The 15,539-nt window shown below is 40.2% G+C and overlaps 1 protein-coding gene across 1 annotated transcript in view; it reads left to right on the top strand.

Annotated features, from left to right (window-relative positions):
- Positions 1-15,539, top strand: part of ELF1 (E74-like factor 1 (ets domain transcription factor)) — a 112,658-nt gene that overhangs the window by 83,136 nt on the left and 13,983 nt on the right. The window contains exons 5-7 of the mRNA XM_011990254.1: positions 4,446-4,626; positions 9,343-9,450; positions 10,833-11,000. Coding sequence (XP_011845644.1) covers positions 4,446-4,626; positions 9,343-9,450; positions 10,833-11,000 — 457 coding nt within the window. The remainder of the gene's footprint in view (positions 1-4,445; positions 4,627-9,342; positions 9,451-10,832; positions 11,001-15,539) is intronic.

Genomic DNA, 15,539 nt, shown 5'->3' with positions numbered 1-15,539 from the left:
TAGCCAGGTGTGATGGTGCATGCCTATAGTCACAGCTACTTGGGAGGCTGAGGTGGGAGGATCACTTGAGCCTGGGAGGCAGAGGTTATGGTGAGCTGAGATTGCGCCACTGCACTCCATCCTGTCTCAATTAAAAGGTCAGGAGGTGAGTGGAGTTGGATTTGGACACAGAGCCCATGTAAACATGAAGACCAGCCATCTGTAAGTCAAAGAGAGAGGCCTGGAACAGATCCTTCCCCCACAGTCTGCAAAAGGAACCAGCCCTGCCAACACCTTGATTTCAGACTTCTAGCCTCCAGAACTGTGAGAGAATAAATTTCTGTTAAGAGACCCAGTTTGTAATACTTTGTTGCAGCAGCCGTAACAAACTAATATAGGTCCCAATATTTTATTTGTTTTGAAAATCTAAACCTAGGAAAATTCAGCATTTGAAATTTTACTACTTCTTTAAAAGGTAGGGAACCAGTTCTCTGGAATGAATTGTAGAATGTGTGGTTATAGAGTTCTTAGGTTTTTGATGACTCATACTTTAGCCAGTTACTAGTCAATCCAGTTTACAAAGCAGTTTATCACCAGCCCAGATCAGCAGCTGGAGTTTCAGGAGTGTGCATTTTTTTCTATTTATGGTAGTAGAGTGGTAAGAGTCTTTCTAGTCACCTGAGAGGTGTTTCCTAAATGTATTTTGTATATACAGATTCAAGCCTCTTACCTGACTATTCATTTTCTTTTTCTTTCTTTTCTTTCTTTCTTTCTTTCTTTCTTTTCTTTCTTTCTTTCTTTCTCTTTCTTTCTTTCTTTTTCTTTCTTTCTTTCTCTTTTCTTTCTTTCTCCTTCCTTTCTTTCTTTTGTTCGTTCATTCGTTCTTTCTTTCTCTTTCTTTCTTTCTGTCTGTCTGTCTTTCTTTTCTTTAAGTCTCGCTCTGTCACGCATGCTGGAGTGCAGTGGTGTGATCTTGGCTCACTGCAACCTCCGCCTCGTGGGTTCGAGTGAGTCTCCTACCTCATGCTCCTGAGTAGCTGGGACTATAGGCTCATGCCACCATGCCCAGCTAATTTTTGTATTTTTAGTAGAGATGGGGTTTTACCATGTTGGCCAGGATGGTCTCGATCTCTTGACCTCGTGATCCACCCACCTCGGCCTCCCAAAGTGCTGGGATTACAGGCATGAGCCACTGCGCCCAGCACCTAAGTATTCATATTCTTACGAAAATCTGAAGTTGGTCTTTTTCTTATATATGGATTAATAGCACCCCGGGGAAACTAGAGATGAACAGCTTTGAATATACATCCCATTTCAGTGGACTAGAAAAGAATGGACCATGCTTTTCATGATAAGAGCAAGAACCTCAGGAGAAGGCTGCAGGACTAAATTAGGAGTGATCATGGGAAGTGCCCTGCTGACCAAGAGGAACTGGCTATTCCCATAAGAAATTTTATTATAGACTGATCGGTGAAGCCTTGGAAATAATACTGAAAATCATACCTCTACCTTAAACACAGCTCCTTAATTATTCTGGTTTTCTAAACAGAGCCAAGTAAGTATGCCAGCAGAACAAATCTACCATGTTTGAAACTGACTACAATAGTGTATAAGTAAAGGACATGGACCCTGGAGTCCGTTCAAGTTAGTTTTATGATTAGGAGTAGATTATTTCCCTTGCCTCTGGTTTCTCATGTGTAAAATGGATAGTCCAATGTGTCTCCATCATAGCATTTTGTGATGATTAAATAGAGTGATAATTCACGTAAAGCAGTGTGCGAAATGACTGGTGCATATTAAGTACAAAAAATGTTGGCTAATAGCAATGGCAGCAGCTATGTGGCCACAGTGCATGCTACTCCCTCTCCCATTTCAGTGCATGAGAACGAATAATCTCTTCTTGTGAAATGTTACAAGCTCAGACAGTAGAATCCATGAATTCAAAATATTAACAAAGCAAAACCTGGAAGGGCCTGTGGGATCAACTGGTGTTCTTCATTCATTTAAAGGTTCAGAAAATAAGGTCATGAAATCAGGGTTGGAGAAGGCCCTAGATCTCCTGGTTCCCAGTTTTTCTTTTCTGCTGCATGTTGCTGCCTTCTATATCACAGAACCATGTGTCTCTTTTAATTCTTCTCTCTTTTTTATCTTTTTCTCTTGAGACAGAGTCTCCTTCACCCAGACCAGAGTGCAGTGGTGCGACCTTGGTTCACTGCAACCTCCGCCTCTTAGGTTCAAGCCATTCCCCTGCCTCACCCTCCTAAGTAGTTGGGATTGCAGGTGCCCGTCACTATGCCTGGCTAAATTTTTGTATTTTTTTAGTAAAGACAAGGTTTCACTGTGTTGACCAGGCTGGTCTCAAACTCCTGACCTCAAGTGATCCGCCCGCCTTGGCCTCCCAAAATGCTGGGATTGCAGGCATGAGCCACCACGCCTGGCCACTCCTTTTCTTTTTTTAATCCCAAAGACTTCAAAACCATTCTTAATAAAATTTTGCTTCAAAAGAAACATTTTTTTTCTCTTGACGTTTGTGTGTTTGAAATTTTTCTTATTAAATAGTTTAAAAATTATTAAATTTAAACTGAATTTATGATTGTTTAAAGCATTTTAGCGTATGCCTGATTCTACATTTACTGTCTGTTATGGAACAAAGAAATTGGTAGCAGTGATTGCCTCTGGGAAGGGCACTGTGGTAGAAGTGACATTGATTATAATGGAGAATTCTGGAGAATACAGTAATTACCGGTTAGTAGAACTGGACAAGGAATAAAGTAGTAACAAGTATCTGTGGTTAACCGAAACTCAAGAACTGTATAGATTCAAAATTTTGGGAGTATCCCTTGTTATGTACACATTAGCACACTCTACCCAAGCTGCAGGAGCCAAATAGATTTGGATAGGGAGGAATACTTTGGTTTCATTTGGGTGAGAACTGCTCCTGTGAATTGCATTTTACACGCCTGTCTCTGACTTATCAGTGGATGAAGTGATGAGCTTTGTTCCTACCTTGTACATAGGGTTTTTGCAGCATAAAAGTGCTTAACTCTGGACTAAACCTTGAGAAGACCAGGAGCTTAATTGAGCTCTTAGAAGAAAAGGAAAAGTGTTTTAACAAATGCATGTTCATGCTAGGTGGGATTGCATGTCTACAGTTTACCTGTCAAAAAAGGAAAAGGGAAGGCTAGCTACACTTTGCTTTGGACATTTTATATATTTTCTCTAAGGTATGTGAAGTGTATTTGTGTGAGTTACAGTATAATTTTTTTTTTTTTTTTTTTTTTTTTTTTTTTGTGACAGGATTTTGCCATGTTGCCCAGGCTGAAGTGCAGTAGCTATTCACAGATGTGATTGTAGCACAGTATAGCCTTGAACTCCTGGGCTCAAGCCATCCTCCTGTTTCAGCCTTCTAGGTAGCTGGGACTACAGGCACATGCCACCGTGCCTGGCTTCTATAGTATAATTTTTGAGCCTCCTAGTTTCTGTTTTAAAATTTGTTTTACTATTTGAAGAGCCAGTTACTTTTCTAGCTAGCTTCCTCTTTTCTGAAACAGGAAGAAATATTTTGAAATAAAACGATCCAACTGTGTTTCAGGATTATTAACCATAAATTTCAGAACATAGCATTGTCGAAGGCAAGGATATTATCTGTTTAGCACCTATAATATATATTTAATTCGGGTAATTAAATTCTTATGACAGAAGTAATGTCTAACCTCAGTGGGTAGTTCAATAAACATTAATTTTAAAAGATGGAGGCTTAGTTGTAATGAAATCATAAATAATATTTTGAATATAACAGACTTACTTAAGGAAAATAGTAAGGTGCCTGGCATTATATTATCTATGAGCAGGAACTTTTTCTTACATTTGAGAAGATAGCTTGAACCCAGGAGATTTTATTTAATTAACATTTTATTTTTATGTCACTTCTTGGTCCATGCATATCCATTAATGGTATTATTATTATTATTATTATTATTATTATTTTTGAGATGGAGTCTCACTCTGTTACCCAGGCTGGAGTGCAGTGGCACAATCTCAGCTCACTGCAGCCTCCACCTCCCAGGTTCAAGTGATTCTCCTGCCTCAGCCTCCCTAGTAGCTGGGATTATAGGCGTGTGCCACCATGGCCCAGCTAATTTTTGTATTTTTAGTAGAGACGGGGTTTCACCATGTTAGCCAGGATAGTCTTGATCTCCTGACCTCGCCATCTGCCCACCTCGGCCTCCCAGAGTGCTGGGATTACAGGCGTGAGTCACTGCGCCTGGCTTTCATTTTTAAATTTTAATGCCATTATTTGGTTTTAATAGACAGAAATTTCCTAATGCCTAGAAGGATTGTAGAGATACAGCCTAATAATCTAAAAATTAAATTGATGGCTAGTATAAAATAGTTTTGAGCAGTATTTAACAAAAGCAAAACTGTGTTAACCCTTTGTTTTCATTTACCTCTTCCTAACCCCTCAGCTTGGCGATCCAGCTATTTTTCCTGCTGTAATTGTGGAACATGTTCCTGGTGCTGATATTCTCAATAGTTATGCCGGTCTAGCCTGTGTGGAAGAGCCCAATGACATGATTACTGAGAGTTCACTGGATGTTGCTGAAGAGGAAATCATAGACGACGATGATGATGACATCACCCTTACAGGTGCGTGTGTCTCCATCCAGTAGGACCTTGCTGCAGCACAGCGTTAGGCAGTGTCCTCATCCTGACTTTGTGGGGCATAAAACGCCCCTAACTTGGTTTTGAACTGTATTACCTTCAGAAGCTAGAGCCCTACATGGAGAAGAAATTTATATTTTCTGTTTCATCTGCTGATTTTAGTACTGTTTCTCATCTCCCATTTCTCCTTTCCTAAATATATTGAGATGAAAGTGACAAAATAAGAGGCATGTAAAAGGAACCAAACCTACTCAATTCATCAAGTCTTCACTGAGCACTTTTTTTTTTTTTTTTTTTTTTTTTTTTAAAGAGATGGAGTCTTACTGTATTGCCCAGCCTAGACTTGTACTCCTGGGCTCAAGTGATCCTCCTGCCTCAGCCTCCTGAATAACTGGGACAACAGTCATGCACCACCCCACCCAGCTCACTGAGTACTTTCTTATATGCCTTCCTCCATATTCCTGTGAATAAAATGAGTTGTTTTGTAGGGAAAGAGAGAGGAATGTTCTTTTCTTACCACTGCCACAGGAAGCATAATGGTGGGCCATGACCCAAATGTATGATAAGGTCCTGGTATTTATAGATTTCTTTTCTGGTTCAGTCAGAACTAGCAAGATATTTTAAACTTGAAGATTAGCCTACATAAATGTGAGATTGTAGTAATAATACTTTCATCACTTAGAAACTGGTACATGCTTTCTCTTTCTATTCATTTACATTCCTATATCTTGGCCAGGGATGTTGTGGATATTTGAGAAAACTATTTGGAAGCAAATATTTGCATCTTTATTCGTAAAAGAAAGTTTATCAGAAATAGGCATGACAAGGTATATCTGTAGATTTCATAGTGGCAAGTACGGGGGCTGCCTTGTTCTCAGCTTTACCTTAGCATATAGCACAATGCCTTAGAACTGAATAGTAAGTCTAAATGCAAGTTCTGATCTATTTAGGAAGTTAGCATATGATACAGTAACATTTTAAATCAGGGGAAAGGTAGAATGACTGTATCCATCTGGTGGGGGAGAGGCCCCACTGATAACATTGGTTGTCAATACCTCATCTTTGTATTGTCCTCTGTTTGTGTCACTTCTCACACTGCTATAAAGAACTACCTGAGACTGGGTAATACGTGTAAAGAAAAGAGGTTTAATTGGCTCATGGTTGTGCAGGCTGTACAGGAAGCATGGCTGGGGAGACCTCAGGAAGCTTACAGTCATGGTGGGAGGCGAAGGGGAAGCAGACATATCCTACGTCGCTGGAGCAGGAGGAACAGAAAGCAGGGTGGTAGGGGGTACTATCCACTTTCAAACCACCAGATCTCATGAGAATTCATTCACCATCATGAGAACAGCAAGTGGAAAATCCACCCCCACGATCCAGTCACCTCCCACCAGGCTCCTCCTCCAACATTGGGGTTTAAAATTCAACATGAGATTTGGGCAAGGACAAATCCAAACCATATCACTGTCTTTTTTTTACAAAGCATTTTTTGCATATATTCACATTTTTTGTTCAGAACAAACCAATAAAAGTTTTTTGTTGAATCTAGAGTTACTTCTCCTTTACCAGTAAGGGAATTAGACTAATGAGGTTAGAAGTTTCTATTCATTGCTCTCTGATCTGTTTGTGTAACAGAAGAAACACCACTATGCATGTATCTGGCTTGTAGTTAGTGGGGGTGTAGCAGTGTATTCTGATGTAACTTTTAAAGCCTTAGGGTAAGGCTACAGTCTTTGCAAGTTGAGGACCACTGTCTTTCTGGAAGGAGTATTTCTTCCTAGTTCTAGTCATCAGGGAAGGCATTAGCCCTCAGAGAGGACATTGAATCTAGAAAAGCAGGTATTAGATCTTTAGGAGAAGGAATTGCCTCTTCCCTTCAGTGCGTCACTCCCTTGCATTTAGACCTGAAGACAGCAGATGACAAGATGTAGACAGGTTCTTTCCTAGAAAATAGAACTGATGTGGAATGGGTCTAGAAGGCAAGCCAGAGCTTGAAAACCAGATTCTCTCTTTGCGTTTTTTCTTCCCTTTCCCTTACCTCCCAACTTACCAAAACTTTTTAACTCTTCCATCCTTTTCTGAGCAATGTCATAAAAAAGGGAAGAACCTCGTAATCTTCTTTATTCCACAATGGGTATGACGGGTAGCCTTTGAGAAGCTCTAGGGGAAGAAAGAATAAGGATAGGACATTTTTGTTCTTACATGTGTTAGGTGGCACTTCAGATGATGTGTTAGTTTGCTAGGACTGCCATAAGAAAGTACCACAGACTGGTGGCTCAAATGAGACATTGATTTTCTCACGGTTCTGGAAGCTAGAAGTCTGAGATCAAGGTATTGGTAGGGTTAGTTCCTTCTGAGGCTTCTTTCTGGACTTATAGGTGACTGTCTTCCAGTGTCTTCCCATGGTCTTCCCTTTTGTACCTGCCTGTGTTCATATTTCATCTTAGAGGGACACTAACCATATTGGATTAGGGCCTACACTAATAACCTCATTTTAACTCAGTTATCTCTTTAAAGACATTCTGAGGTACTGTGGGTTAGCATGTCAACATAGAATTTTGGGGGATACCATTCAGCCAGTAATAGATGATATTAAAGAATTACTGTGGGCTGGGTGGCTGACACCTGTAATCCCAGCACTTTGAGAGGCCGAGGCGGGTGGATCACCTGAGGTTGAGAGTTCGAGACCCGCCTGACCAACATGGAGAAATCCTGTCTCTACTGAAAATACAGAATTAGCCGGGCATGGTGGCGCATGCCTGTAATCCCAGCTACTCCGGAGGCTGAGGCAAGAGAATCTCTTGAATCTGGAAGGCAGACGTTGCGGTTAGCCAAGATCACGCCATTGCACTCCAGCCTGGGCAACAAGAGCGAAACTTTGTCTCAAAAAAAAAAAAAAAAAAAAAAAATTATTGTTAGTATATTTAAGATATGATAGTAGTATTGTGTTAGACATCTTTTAGATACACATGCTGAGGTATTTAGAGATAAAATATGGTATCTTAGATTCCTTCAAAATAATCCTGTACAGAGGGTAAGGACTCGGGGGCAGTGAGTGGGGTATGGTTGAAAGAAGATTGGCTATTTGGTGATAATAGTTGAAGCTGGGAATGGGCACATGGGGATTCATTGTATATACTATACTTACAATTTTTTTATTTTGCTTAAAATTTTCATAATAAAAAATTTGACCAGATGCAGTGGCTCACACCTGTAATCCCAGAACTTTGGGAGGCTGAGGAGGGAGGATCACTTGAGCCCAGGAATTCAAGGCCAGTGTGAGCAATGTAGCGGGACCCTGTCTCTACAAAAAATTTTTTTTTTTTTTTTTTTTTTTGAGGCGGAGTCTCCCTCTGTCGCCCAGGCTGGAGTGCAGTGGCTGGATCTCAGCTCACTGCAAGCTCCGCCTCCCAGGTTTATGCCATTCTCCTGCCTCAGCCTCCCGAGTAGCTGGGACTACAGGCGCCCGCCACCTCGCCCGGCTAGATTTTTGTATTTTTTAGTAGAGACGGGGTTTCACCATGTTAGCCAGGATGGTCTTGATCTCCTGACCTTGTGATCCGCCCATCTCGGCCTCCCAAAGTGCTGGGATTACAGGCTTGAGCCACCACGCCCGGCCCAAAAAATTTTAAAAATTAGCTGGGCATGGTGGCCTGAGCCTGTAGTCCTGGCTACTCGGGAGGCTGAGGTGCTAGGATTACTTGAGCCTAGGAGTTTATGGTTGCAGTGAGCTATAATTGAGCCACTGCACTCTGGCCTGGGAGACAGGGTAAGACCTTGTCTCAAAAAAAAAAAAAGCAAAACCAAAAGGATGTAATGATTTTATGAAATTTGAGGCTTAGATTATATTTTGAGCTGTCATCAAAATACATAAATTGTTTCTTAGTCTTGCCAGAAAAAATTAAACTTGAATTTCATCAAGCCTCCATATATGACTACTCAGTTAGAGGGGGTATAGAAAAACATGTTAAGCTACACAATAGGAATATAGTTGGCAAAATCCAAACTGGGAAATTCTACATGAATAAACAGCCTGATTTCTTCAACAAATAAATTGCAAAGTAAAAAAAGCTAGACAGATGAATGGCAACTCAGAAATGTATCAGTCAATTGCGATATGCAGACTTAATTTGATTTTTTAAAAAAAAAACTGTCTTGTCTTTCCTTGTGCCGCCACCATTTATGATTTTTTAACACAATTGGACTTTTGAATGCTGGTTGGCTATTTAATATTAAGGAACTATTGATTTTTTAATTTTTTTTTTTTTTTTGAAACAGAGTCTCGCTCTGTCACCCAGGCTGGAGTGCAGTGGTTCAGTCTCGGCTCACTGCAACCTCCACCTTCTGGGTTCAAGCAGTTCTCCTGTCTCAGTCTCCTGAGTAGTTGGGACTACAGGTGCATGCCACCACACCCAGCTGATTTTTTTGTATTTTTAATAGAAACGGGGTTTCTCCATGTTGGCCAGTCTCAGACTCCTGACCTCAAGCAATCTGCTTGCCTTGGCCTCCCAGAGTGCAGGATTACAGGAATGAGTCACTGTCCCTGGCCAGGTTTAGTATAATTTTATGTGTTTATAGTTTATATGTATATAAACTAAAATATTAAATGATGTATTTTGGTTCTAGAGATAAGCAGTGTATGACGTTCAGAGTAACAGATGTCTTGTGGCTAATTTAATTTTCTCTTTAAATGTGTTGCAGTTGAAGCTTCTTGTCATGACGGGGATGAAACAATTGAAACTATTGAGGCTGCTGAGGCACTCCTCAATATGGATTCTCCTGGCCCTATGCTGGATGAAAAACGAATAAGTGAGTGGTTATGGTTACGATTGTTCATGTTTATGTACTTCATTAAGTCACTCCTGCCATCTTTCTCTATTAGATAGTAAAATCAAGAGATTAGAAATGATGTTATATATTTTTTGTTACAATCACATTTTAAGGTATAGTAGGAATTGGGATGCCTTTGCAAAAATGTAGAGTTAAAGGCGACATTTTAATTTGAGAATGAAGCCTTTGGGAATAAAAAATATATAATTTATTAGTTACCAAATAGAAGATCATGCAGAATTTCTTCTCCTAACGTATTGATCAGAGTATTCGGGTATCAAGGGCCCAAATGATTATAATTTAGTCATCTCTGTAGTTATTTATCAGCAAATAGGCAATAAGCTATTGAAAATTTTACTAACACATCATGGCATAAAATTCACTGCCACATTATTGATCTGCTTTAAATTTCATATTCTCCTTTGGGCTTTTCTGACAATCAAATTCATAAAGTAAATTATTACTAAATCATTCCAAAATATTTATTGAATATTTACTATATTCACAGCAGCAATAATTAGGCAATAACATGAGCTACAAATGAGTAGATATTGTTCCTTTCCTCAAGCTTACAGTTTAATTTTGAAGACAGTTACTTATGTAAATAACTACAAAGCCAAGAATAAAGGCCATGAGTGATAGCAAATTGCTCTAGAAGCAGTGAGTATTCTAGCTGAGAATATCAGAGACTGGCTTCATTAAAGGAGTATTCTGATGTGGGCTGTAAACAATAAGCTTTTAATAGGTAGAAGAGACAAGAACGGTCATTCAAGCTGGAGGGAATAGAGGTAAACATACAGGACACAGATCTGTTAAAGAAAATGAATGAAATCTTTGAGATCAAGATGTTTTGGTGTGGTTGAAGTGTAAGCTTCATGGTGGGTGGGAAATGAGATTGGAAAGGTAGGTTTGGAACTAGATTACAGAAGTTTTGTAAGGCATGCTGTAGAGATGGGTTGTGCTTATGTTGTTTTTTGTTTTTCCTATGAACTATGGAAAGATATGTCAGGTTTTTTTTTTTCCCCTAATTTTCCAGGTATAAAGTTTTTGTGTAGAGGAGTATGGTCAGGTCAGACTTATGTTTCAGAAAATAACTCTCACAGCAATGTGAATAATCAAGAGGAGAAACGAGACACACTGGGGATAGGAAGTCAAGTAAGAAAGACATTGAAATAGCTCAGCTGCGCCTGGACTGGTTTAGAGTATTTGATTTAGGGAAGAAGAAATTAAAAGCAGGAATAGATTTCAAGATTTCATTTCTACTTTAATCTTCTAGTCATAATAAAAACAAGAAATTTTGTCAATCGTTTTTTACTTATAATACACAGTGGACTATAATTAGTTGATTTTATTTTCATTAGATAATAATATATTCAGTTCACCTGAAGATGACATGGTTGTTGCCCCAGTCACCCATGTATCCGTCACATTAGATGGGATTCCTGAAGTGATGGAAACACAGCAGGTGCAAGAAAAATACACAGACTCACCGGGAGCCTCATCACCAGAACAGCCTAAGAGGAAAAAAGGTAGGTGGGTTACTTCATTTAGGGCACACAGTCAAGTCTTGATGTAAAATCTAGAGATCGTTTTTATTCTACGTAGTTCTTCCCTACAGCAGTTAAGACTTATGTAAGAAAAATATTGAAGCCACAAAATGGAAATACGAGGTGTTTCTTGGCCAGGCACGGAGATTCATGCCTGTAATCCCAGCACTTTAGGAGGCCGAGGCAAGAAGATTGCTTGAGGCCAGGAGTTTGAGACCAGCCTGGGCAACAAAGCAAGACCTCATCTCTACAAAAAATTTTAAGAATTAGCCGGGCATGGTGGGTACCTGTAGTCCTAGATACTTGGGAGGCCAAGGTGGAGGATCCCTTGAGCTCAGGAGTTACAGGTTTCAGAGAGCTAAGATCATGCCACTGCACTCTAGCCTGGGCAACAGAGTGAGAACCTATCTCTAAGAAATAAAAGAAAAGAAAATAAAAAATAAATAAGAAAAAGAGGTATTCCTTCATAGTAGAGTCATTTCTTTTAAAAAAAATTAAATTATTGGGCCAGGTACGGTGGCTCACGCCTTTAATCGCAGCACTTTGGGAGGTGGAGGTGGGCGGATAACCTGAGGTCAGGAGTTTGAGACCAGCCTGGCCAATACGATGAAACCCCGTCTGTACTAAAAATACAAAAATTAGCCAGGCGTGATGGCTGGTGCCTGTAATCCCAGCTACTTGGGAAGCTGAGGCAAGAGAATCACTTGAACCCAGGAGGTGGAGGTTGCAGTGAGCTGAGACCACACCATCGAACTCTAGCCTGGGCAACAAGAGGGAAGCTCCATCTCAAAAAAAAATTATAATAATTAAATTATTTTATACTTTAAAAATGTTTGGTCTATCTTACAGAAAAGGGATTTTCCAACTTTTTAAAGCCTCAGATTTCTATCTAAACCCTTTCATCCTTGGGTAAGAGCTAGTCAGCTTTCTTCCCAGGGGTTATTGTTTGAAAGCCTCCGGTCTGTACCGGTGATTCCAGTATAATCACTGTACCGGTGATTCCAGTATAAGACTCCAGTTGGAAAAAATACAATGGGTTGGAAATCAGCAGGTAAGTAACTGAAGAGGAGTATGTTAGGATGTGTTGAAGGGAATTTTTAATTTTTGCCAATTAGGACCACACTTGCATTCTAAAGTCTGACACCTTTTCCATTTTATTGCCTTCTGATTCTATTCATGCTTGCTTAGTATTTTGAGTATAATGTCTTGATTAATAGCATCACCCAGTAACCTAAGTTCATGTGAAAGTCAGGGAAATTCCAAGAGCCGAAAATGAAGAGGAAAATAAAAATAGTTAACAGGAGCTGACACTGCAGCAGCTCAGAAGGGCTGAGAAGGATATGCCAAGGGTTTTGGTTTTATTGCTTATGTTGAGGCAGAAGCTTAGGTTTCTATGTTGGACTGTGCAAGATGGGGTATTGGACAGAGACCTCGGCATGCAACTGGGACCCTTGAAGGGATATACCCTCTTGGGGAAAAAAAATCCACCCATTGGCGCAGACAGATGTCAAGGAAGCTTGGGTCCCATTCAGCCAGACCTCTGAGTAGAGAAATTCTGGTTTAATTTCTTTTGGGTAAATACTTAGTAGTGGAATGGCTGGATCACATGTTAAGTGTACATTAAATATTTTTCAGAATATTTTCAGAAACATTACTTTCCAAAAAATTTTTTCTTCATGTATTAAGGTGGGGCAATCATAGGACTTGCCTCATTTATTTCCTGTCTCTTGGGGATCACTGACTTTTGTTGATCGATGTCCAATTTCTTCCGTACCATTGTTTCATACATTTTTTCTGTGTTTTTAATTGTTTCAGGTGGGAAGATAAATCCATGTTGTGTTATTCCATCTTGACTAGAAGAGGAAGTTCCCACCTAGTCTTTTTTAATAGCCTTATTCTTTGACACTGTTTTTTTTTCTTTTGCTTTAAAAACTCTAATCATACTATGTAAAGTTTCTATTTAATGATTCTATTATGTGTGATTCTTAGAGAACTAATCCTAGGGTTTCCTATGTCTGCTGCTTCTCACTCATGAGCAAGTGTCTTCCTCATGTATTCTGTGATACCAAAATGTGAGTTCACCTTCAACAGGGCTTTATCTGAGGAAATCTCGTATGGCCTGGGTTGAATGTATAACCCACCTGAGCAATTCTGTAAGAGCTTCTGCCTGGTGCCCCATAGTTGTTACAGCCCTGGGGCTATGTCTTTGTTAATTGCGTGGCTGGCAATTCCTAATGTCAGTGGTAGTTTAAAATCTAGTTGTAAACCCAGGTTAAGACAGACCCAGGATTCACGGTGTTTATAGAAAAATTTGTACATAAATGGCTGATCTCAACTCACTGCATCTTCCACCTCTTGGGTTCAGGTGATTCTCCTGTCTCTGCCTCCCAGGTAGCTGGGATTAAAGGCATGCGCCACCACACCTGGTTAATTTTTGTATTTTTAGTAGAGACGAGGTTTCACCATGTTGGCCAGGCTGGTCTTGAACTCCTGACCTCAAGTGATCCACCGCCTCGACCTCCCAAGTGCTGGGATTACATGGATGAGCCACCACGCCCGGCCATTTATATACAAATTTTTCTTAAATATGTAGTATTTGTTTACCCAATCAGCAGTTAATGGGATTTGGGTTGTTTCCAATTTGGGGCAGCTACAAATAATGCTGCTAAGAACATTTGTGTGTCTTTTTTTTTTTTTTTTTTTTGAGATGGAGTCTCGTTCTCTCAAAATAATTGTGCTAGGAGAAGGAAGCCAGAAGAAAAAATATGCTTCTACAGTTTACCCCCAAACAATGTGGGGGTTAGGGGTGTCAACCTCTGCAGCCAAAAATCCATGTAAAACTTTTGACTCCCCAAAAAGTTAACTACTAATAACCAACTGTTGACTGGAAACTGGAAGCCTTATTGGTAATATAAACAGTCAGTTAACACATATTTTGTATGTTATATGTATTAAATACTGTATTCTTACAATAAAGTAAGTTAGGGAAGAGAAAATGTAATATTAAGAAAGTCATAGGCCGGGCGTGGTGGCTCATGCCTATAATCCCAGCACTTTGGGAGGCCAAGGTGGGCGGATCACTTGAGGTTGGGAGTTCGAGACCAGCCTGACCAACATGCAGAAACCCTGTCTCTACTAAAAATACAAAATTAGCCAGGCCTGGTGGCACATGCCTGTAATCCCAACTACTTGGGAGGCTGAGGCAGGAGAATTGCTTGAACCTGGGAGACGGAGGTTGTGGTGAGCCAAGATCGCACCATTGCACTCCAGCCTGGGTAACAAGAGTGAAACTCTGTCTCAAAAAAAAAAAAGAAAGAAAGAAAATCATTAAGAAGAGAAAATATATTTACTATTTATTAAGCAGATGTGGATCAATAAAGGTCTTTTTTTTTTTTTTTTTTTTTGAGACAGGGTCTTGCTCTGTCACCCAGGCTGGAGTGCAATGGCAAGATCGTAGCTCAGTGCAACTTGGAACTCCTGGGCACAAGTGATCCTCCCACCTCAGCCTCCTGAATAGCTGAGACTACAGGCGAGCCCCACCACACCCAGCTAACCTTTTATTTTTAGTTTTGTAGAGATAGGTCTCGCTGTGTTGCATAGGTTGGTCTTAAACTTCTAGGCTCAAGCATTCCTCCTGGTTTGGCCTTCCACAATGCTGGGATTACAGGTGTGAGCCACCCTGCCTGGCCAAAGGTCTTTATGCTTGTTGTGTTTATGTTGGCTAGGCTGAGGAGGGAGGAGGAAAAAAAGAGTTTGGTCTTGCTGTCTCAGGAGTAGCGCAAGTGGAAGGGGAGGCAGGAGACACAGGCACACTTGATGTAATTTTGCTTGAAAAAAGATTCCTATATAAGTGGGCCTGTGCAGTTCAAAGCTGTGTTTTGTTTGAGGGTCAGTTTTATATTTATATAAAGCTCTAGAAACTACAAACTAATCTATAATGACAGGAAACAGATGAGTGGTTGCCTGTGGATTGGGCAGGGTGAGGAAGGGCGAGATGTAAGGATTACAAAAGGGCACAAAGTACTTTTGGGGTGATGAATATATTCATTGTTTTGAATGTAGTGGTGGTTTTAGTATACATAGTCACAACTTGTCAAATTATAAACACCAAACATATGTAGTTTATTATAAGTCAGTTATACCTCAACAAAGCTGCTTAAATAAAAGACTAATATTCTACTTAATGTTGAAAAACTATTGGTATGATAAAGAACCAAATGGAATTTATAGAAATAAGAAATGAAATTGGGCCATGCTCAGTGGCTCATGCCTATATTCCTAGCACTTTGGGTGTCTGAGGTGGGCAGACGACTTGAGGTCTGGAATTCGAGAGCAACATGGTGAAACCCAATCTCTACTAAAAATACGAAAAAAAATTAGCCAGGCATGGTGGTACATGCCTGTAATCCCAGCTACTTGGGAGGCTAAGGCATGAGAATCGCTTGAACCCAGGAGGTGGAGGTTGCAGTGAGCCAAGATCACACCACTGCATTCCAGCCTGGGCGACAGAGTGAGACTCTG

This window comes from Mandrillus leucophaeus, unplaced genomic scaffold (genome assembly GCF_000951045.1).
Source record: "Mandrillus leucophaeus isolate KB7577 unplaced genomic scaffold, Mleu.le_1.0 Scaffold375, whole genome shotgun sequence".
Lineage (NCBI taxonomy): Eukaryota > Metazoa > Chordata > Mammalia > Primates > Cercopithecidae > Mandrillus > Mandrillus leucophaeus.
Note: the sequence above shows the minus strand (reverse complement) of the source record. Positions and strands in the feature narration are given on the sequence as shown.